The 8,478-nt window shown below is 35.0% G+C and overlaps 1 protein-coding gene across 2 annotated transcripts in view; it reads right to left on the reverse strand.

Annotated features, from left to right (window-relative positions):
• Positions 1-8,478, reverse strand: part of LOC149775156 (uncharacterized) — a 120,376-nt gene that overhangs the window by 5,033 nt on the left and 106,865 nt on the right. For both annotated transcript variants that reach the window (XR_016416610.1, XM_089944243.1), the window contains exon 4: positions 2,136-2,250. Coding sequence is in view for 1 of the 2 variants with exons in the window: in XM_089944243.1 (XP_089800369.1) it covers positions 2,136-2,250 (115 nt within the window). In the remaining variant the exon portion in view is untranslated. The remainder of the gene's footprint in view (positions 1-2,135; positions 2,251-8,478) is intronic.

Raw genomic sequence — 8,478 nt, forward strand, 5'->3', positions numbered from 1 at the left:
CATGAGTGTATGTGAAACACGGACCAAGATATATGAGGTGTAGCACACAAATACCGGTAGCTGAAGATACAAACTTGACTCAGGCCTGATCAAACTGACTTAGTTTAGGTATGGTTAAGTTACTTTTACTGGAATGTATCTACATACCAATTTTCATATGTGTAGGCAAACTAGTCCAAGATACTGAGAGTGTAATGAAAGGAAAGCTCAAAATACAAAAGTGATTTGAACAGTCAACTCATGCCACAGTGAATATTGCTGAAATAGGGTATGAGATACTGTGGGTTAAAAAAAAAATTGAGAGTGTATTGAAAAAACAAAACAATAAACAAATGAATGAATGAACCAACAAATTAATGTAAACATAAATGAGTACAATACTGTATTCCCTCCCACCTTAATTGGCAAGAAAATAATAATAATAATAATAATAATAATAATAATAATAATTGTGATCAACAACAAAAAAAAATGAGTGTTACGTAAATACAATGGGTGCATTTTTCCTGATCACTTTCTTCATTTTTACTCTGTGTTACTCTGTTTCTTCATATATGTTCCTCTTTATGAGAGCCACAGTTCCTCAGTGATTAGTGTACCAGATCCATGACGGTAAGGGTGTGGGTTCGAATCATGCCCAGACCTGTCTGGATTGGCTGCAGTGGTGTCTCTCTGCATGACATATCGCTCTATCTGACTCAGCAAAATATAATCTTTTATGTGTTGATTTGCCAGTAAACAATTATCTCATTGCTGTCATCAAGTGTGACCAATATATATGTCAACTCTCATGCCAGGAGAAAAAAAATGTTCAAACAAATCAATAACCCAAAGGAAAAGAAATCATATCGAGTGACAAAAGTTCCTCAGATTATCCGGATGACCCATTCTGACCAAGGACCCTGTCTATCATACTATAAAAGTCTCTTTTTTCAACATAAAACATTTGTCGAACACGTGTGGGAGAAACGGTGCATCCTTGAGAATTACATGCATATTGGACCTGGAAGATCAGTCCAGATTTTAGGTCCCCATCTCCCTAGTTTTGTATTCAATCTCCTTACATGGCTTTTGAAAACTTGACAGGTATGGAGCAACAGAAATTTCGCCTTATCTTTTCTTGAGTCAGCTGTATTGGTTTAGGGTGGTGTAAACTAATTCTGAGTATGTAATACATGGTATTATGGCATTGCTATTAAGACTGCATCATTCACGAATATAACCTGCTTCGTTTAGTTTACTGCCTGCAAACATTTAAAAAAATGGGTAAATCTGTAAACAAGCGTGCATGTGGTTGTCAGTGATCCAATCCAATTATATATCTCTACCAAAGATGATTGTTTAGTAGGACTTTTCTGTTCGTTCTTTTCTTTAAGTATGTATCTATGGTTTTCACACTGAGTATGGCATTGCTAGGAACAAGAAGTTGTCTATAATTAGTTATATTACCGTACACATTCACATATTAACACATCAGGTTGATTAACTGATAATGCTGACAGAAATTTCTTTCAATTAAAGCATTCACTATTAGAGCCCAATTTCCTCCTCCCTCCTTGCTCTGATTTCCTTCTAAGTCAAAGAATGATGATGTTAGTGATCAAATAAAGGAAATGGGACACAAAGACATTAAAATAAAAAGCAAGGATTGGTGAGAAATTAACAAATACATGTACAACATAAAAGGAATACAGTACAATTGCCAAAAGTTAATGAAGTGTTGAGCACCAAAAAGAGGTAGAAATGCACTTAGTCCAAGGAAAAGAATGGTGATATTCCAAATGTCGGAACTGGACTTGAGGTATCAGATTAGGGTCATAATGCTTCTTGTTCTAGACCTCTATTTACTAACTGGTAGAGGGAATAAAGACCCTGAACTGGGATCTAGTTACATGAAAAGACAAAGCAATACAATAATAGCAAGTACTGTATTTTTTTAATTAAAAATGCAATTATATTTTAGGTGCACCCATCTAGAGGAATCAAGTATTCTACATATCTGAAAGTATTATTTTTATCACTGCATGATCAAACATAATGAGAATCCCATTGATTGAGAAGCCAAAACTATTGACCTTTTGAAAATCTGATGAAATTGGTAAAAAAAAACCTGATTTATCATTTCTCACACCTACCCTGCATTTTCGACATCATCTTTTATTGCTTGAAAACAAGTTACTTTCTTCCCTTTGATGACTTTGGCCGATATCAGCACCCACGGTCCATGGCATATTGAGGCTATCATCTTTCCTGAAAATAATTGTGAAACTAGAAATGTGTTCACAGAATATGAATACCCAACCATGCCCTCTTCAGTCAAACACACTTGAATGAAATACTTAAATGCAAGTCAGTGTGGGATAAAAATTTGAGTCACTTGATTTGGGTTTCACTTACCAAGACACATTCCGACACAAAGTTGCATGACTCTGCAGCTAACCATGTGTGAAAAATTAACTCAAACAAATACTTGATAATTGTCACTAAAGCGTACACTAAGGATACAAATTGGAGTCACTTGATTGGAGTTTCACTCGCTAAGACACACCACTAAGATACATTCCTACACAAAGTTGCATGACCCTGCAGCTAACCATGTACAAAAATCAACTCAAACAAGCACTTTATTATTGTCACTAAAGCATACACCATAGATCGCCATAACCTACTTTTCTGATGACACAGGTGATCTCAATGAGACAATTGTACTCAATGTTGTAAAACTCCATGGCAAAAAGTACATGAGAAATAGACCAAAACAGAACATACTTTAACTATGGATAACAACATGTTTTAAGGTATAACTGGACATTTTACTTTTTAAACATAATTAGTTTGTGATAAATAATAATATATCTGATTGGTTTGGTTTTTGTGGGATTCGTGCCATTTTTGAGTACATGATATGTTTTACATAGTGGCAAATATGTTTTGGTGGAGGAAGAACCCAGGAAACCCCGGGAAGAACGACCTACCCAAAGAAAGCTACTGGAAGCTGTCTCATATACCCACATGGGCTGAACTGAGACTTGAACCCACGTGGACAGAATTGAGATGTCAGTGCTCTGTAAAGACTAACGCCTCAGCCCACTTGGTCACCTAGGGCCCACTGGCATATATTACACATAGTCCTAATCCCATAATGCTTTGATCCAATTGCTACTTGAAAGTTCCTATTCATATTCAATTCCATCTTTTCAAACTGCAATAGGATGGATACCAGTCAAATGTTATGCTGACTTTGGATACACACTTCTTATTTCTTTATTTAGTACATCACGTGCCACTTGATAACTCCTACTGCAAGACTGTTCACCAGACCTGGCACAGAAATTTCAGCCTTTTCAAAACTAGGCGAAGGCAATGGAAAGTTTTTTGAGTAGGTCTGTTTTGTGTACTGGTACTTTCATTTTTATCTGGTGAGAATGCTTTTTATCTTTTTGGAATTTCATGTGGTTAGAACTGTTTTCATCAGTCTACTATGGTTCTTCACGTTAAGCTATTATAACATGGAATACAGATCATAATACATGTATATCCAAAACATTATCACCATCTCAGATGAAGTTTTAGTATATATATATATATATATATATATATATATATATATATATATATATATACACATACATACATATATGTATATATAACTATATTTGTCAAAATATTCATTTAAAAAAGTATGTTTTGCTCTAATACACTGTAAATTTGACTTTACATTATAAAACACAATTGGTAGTGCAATAGAAATAAAGGTATAAAAATCCTAATCACAGATTAATTAACGTATGTACTGTATAAACAACATTTTGAAACAGTCCCTTGTACTGCCACTTTGTTAATTAAGTTAAAGAAAGACGCATGTCTAATCAGCTACTTGTAACACGTGTTGACGTGTTAATCGGATTATAGTGGCACTTCACTACCATGTACCATACGTTTTATATCAACAGAAAAATATTTTCCAGTATTGTAAGTTTAAAAACGTCTCTATACTTGTAATGCTGCTATGTTAATTGAGTTAAATAGATATTTAAAACTAAAGGATCATCATATAGACAATGCAAACATTTGTAATTCTTATTTATATTTGTTTTTATTATATGCTTATGTTTTTTTTCTCTGCTAACTTAACATTGGCAAAACTGTATTTTTCCATACTGCAACTGTCATGTTACATGACACTTGTTTCTAAAAAAAATAGTATCGTTTATTAGGAACTACTTTGTACGCTCATGTATCAGACACATTAGCTTCTTGGTTTCTTGGATTTGATTGTGGATGAACTAAAGAAGCTGATTCATCTATTTTAATGAAAAGATGATAAAATTTACAATGTGGGTGAGTTTACTGAGTCAAAAATGAAACACTGAAACAAGCGAACAAATGAACGTGACATTCGCACTGTCCACTTCAAACATGAGTGTGTGTTTGTGACGTGGATTTTTTTAATGTAGCTTTAACAATTTTTTGTCATACTGCTACGATGTCTGCAGTGTGGCAGTTTATAATGATATCTAGCACTGGGGCATCATACCACAGACATGTAGAATGATGTCCCACCCAGTCACATTATCCTGACACCAGGCCAACCAGTCCTACCACTAACCTCTTATTGCTGAGTGCCAAGCGAGGCAGCGGTTAGTACCATTGTTGTAAATCTTTGGTATGACTTGGCTGGGGATCGAACCCATGACCTCCTGCATCCAAGGCGGATGCTCTAACCACTAGGCCGCTGGAACAGTTTCAAACATGAGAGACACAGAATTGAAAATACCATTCTGATCATTTAAACAGTTATTTAGGAGAAATGTTCATAACTTTACGTTAATGGAATGGTTCAGACTATGACCAGTGCTCTCTGATGTCTATAAAAACAGCATAGAAAAGTATATTGAAGCCAGGGGTTGGAGTCTAGCTGGTAATAAGAATGGCAAAAAATATACTTACATATTTTAATCTTGAATTTCCTCAAAATGTACTTTCTTAGTTCTGCAAATCCAAATTACGTGACCTATGTCCTGGATTTTAAAACTTTATTCAAAAAGCAAAATGGTACTGTAATTTCGACTATATTTCCAACTGTGATCACATTCTCCTAACTGCACTAAAATGAAATGAACATGACATTCCAGAGCATCTTATTGATAATTTCAACTAAAAGAATTCATATTTTTACCACATTAGGATTCCAAACAACGAATGACAGAACAGAACAAACATGCAACTGGTTCAAGGTGGGTCCCTCCCTGCTCAAATCACATATATATGGAATAGACATGACTAATAAATCCAGTCCACAACAAGCAGAACTGAGTATAATCGACAGAAAAACAAAATCCATCCATTACAGACCAACTGGAAAATATGTTTCATTCACAATATGATTCATAATTTCGATTTTATACTGTTACACGAGGTCATTCCAAGGTCAGTAAAAAAATGGGAGTTTGTAGAATTAATGTCCACACAAGAAAATACTTCATTAGCTAAAGAATGATTAACATATAGAGAAAGTAAACACTTCTAAGTCATATATATATATATATATATATATATATATATATATATATATATATATATATATATATATATATATATATATATAATAATAATAATAAACGTAGAATGTATATATATATAACAAATGTAGAATGTGTGACCGGTTTCGCTTTATTGCTTCATCAGACTGAATTCAAATAGATATAATCAATACATATAAAAAATAGTAAATATTTTTCAGTATTGCAAGTATAAAATATCTGCACCGTCTCTGAGCACTTCTCCAGTACTTACTATATGTACATATAAATATGTCCTCAGGAGGAACTTTCTACATCTGTTTTAAATGAGATCCAAAATTTTACAAATAATGATGACAAGATTCCATTATTTTGACAAAATGCACACAATGCATTACTGAATAATTAACATAATTCATTCCAATGTTGAGTGCAAATATATATTAAAGCATAAAAAATGTCAATAGATAGACAAAGCAAACATATCTAATTCTTATCTATTTTTATCAAGTTTGTATCAATAGTAAATATTTTCCACAACTGTCAGTTTAAAATGTCTATGTTCTGTCTTAGCCATGTCTTTGTCCTGTTTTTGCCCGTCGTTGCAGTGTTTGGTAGGATCGTTTTTAACATAAACTCGATTCAGAAATACTGCCTTCAGTGTTGCACCAAGCCCAGAGGCAAGATCACCTAATTAATATGCGCGAATTTCGCTCATTATCGAACTTATCCGAGATCATAACGAGATACGCATATATTCCAAGTTTTATCAAAATCGGATCAAAAATATGGGGTGGTACCAAGGTTGGCCAACCAGATGCAAGATCGCTTCATTAAAATGCATGGACGTCACTTATCAAACTTGTCTGAGATTTTAATGATTTAAACTCGTATTCCTGGTTTGATTTAAATCGTATCATAAATATGGAGTCCAGAAGGGTATCAAGCAATGCAATTGATATCGAACAGACGCATGATGCAGGACGGACCGACAAAGCACGGCAAACACTTGGTCATATCATAAGCTCCGTTGTCCCTACGTTGATTCGCATGCGTTAAAAATCGGAGTGGAAAAACCCAGATTCGACGTCCGAAAAAGGTTTATAGGACTCACGATACTAATTCAGTTCCCATAGTAAACCTATGCAAACACCATGATATTCAAAATTCAATAACTTAAAATTTATGAGTGCTCATGATCAAACCTATATTTATCAGTATCAATTAAACATGGATGTCAGCTTCTGCGCAGAGGTAAGGATATGAGCCGCGGCATTTTCTGGACCTGCATGTGTTCTTTTAAAACATGTGCTTTCAATTCCGCACCAAAGAGTCAGGTGCTAATTTTAGTAATGAGCGTTCCAAACTCAGACTGTTAAAGGACTGAAATTCCATCAATAAAACAATGTCTCTATATTTTTTTTCACTTACAACTAGGATAAGTTCTCAAAATATTCTTTTTCCTAAAACATAACTTACATTATTAACCAATCCTGGTCAGCCAAACCCTTATATACTCTATTTTCACCGATTTACAGGCTGGTTCCCATTTTTCCATATCATTAGTGGCGTGTGTCCTATATGTAGGCGAGCTGAAATAGCTCGCTGAATTTATCTGGCATCAGTGCATGCTGCTGTTTATTAGTTTTTGCGCTCGGATTTAAATAAAAATGTATTGTTCTGCACAAGCAATGTTGTTAGTTTTAAATCAATCTGATTATTATCTGATATCCACTGTCCTACGTGAAGATTTGATAGCGACCTCTTAGGGGTCATGTTCTGATGACCTATGCCATTACCATACTCGCTAATTTTAACAGCAATCAGATGAAGTGTTTTGTCTTCTTGGAGACTGAGCAGCACAGCTAAAGAGTATCGGTGTGCGTCTATCGATTTTATTCGCTTATAAATTTCTGAAAGCTGCATTTCCATTGGCTAACTTAAAGGTCATCAGAACATGACCCCTAAGTGGTCGCTGCCAGATCTTCACCCAGGACAGTGGAGATTTGATTTTAATCAGAATGGCTTTTTATATGACGGGATAATAATTCAATGACTTCATACAATATGATCATTATCCGACCAAACACATCAAATAGCGTGTGTGTGCGTGCATGCGTGTATAAATAGTGTGTGTGTGTGCGTGCATGCGTGTATAAATAGTGTGTGTGTGTGCGTGCATGCGTGTATAAATAGTGTGTGTGTGTGCGTGCATGCGTGTATAAATAGTGTGTGTGTGTGCGTGCATGCGTGTATAAATAGTGTGTGTGTGTGCGTGCATGCGTGTATAAATAGTGTGTGTGTGTGTGTGCGTGCATGCGTGTATAAATAGTGTGTGTGTGTGTGTGCGTGCATGCGTGTATAAATAGTGTGTGTGTGTGTGTGCGTGCATGCGTGTATAAATAGTGTGTGTGTGTGCGTGCATGCGTGTATAAATAGTGTGTGTGTGTGCGTGCATGCGTGTATAAATAGTGTGCTACCATGTCAATGTTTCACGAGCTTGAGTGCAAGAAGACCCTTTAGTATGGTTAGCTTTAAACTCCCTTTTTAAAAAAAGTCATATATTTGCGTTGAGGATGTCGGACCTTAATAAATTGCATGTTATAAAATTCAGGTAAATTACCATTTCAGAAGTATCCGAAATAACAAGAGCTAATATGACAAAAGTTCTAATTTTCTGAGCTGGGGGTAGGGACCTTGATACTTTTGAAGACAAAAAACTCAAGCCCCCAAATAGCTTTAAACAGTATTATTTCTAGACAGAACTGACGCTCTACTGACCGAAAATAAATTCTATTTCTTCTTTTTAACTAAGCTGTCTCCGCTATTTTTGTACAGTAATAAGATTTTCAATTTATTCGCTAATGCGGCCATATTGGATACAAGATCAGCAAATTTTTCATTTATGACCAGCTAGACACCTTTAGAAATCTTTTCATGAAAACCCCATGTGAAT

This window comes from Sinohyriopsis cumingii, chromosome 19 (genome assembly GCF_028554795.1).
Source record: "Sinohyriopsis cumingii isolate HCF-2022 chromosome 19, ASM2855479v2, whole genome shotgun sequence".
Lineage (NCBI taxonomy): Eukaryota > Metazoa > Mollusca > Bivalvia > Unionida > Unionidae > Sinohyriopsis > Sinohyriopsis cumingii.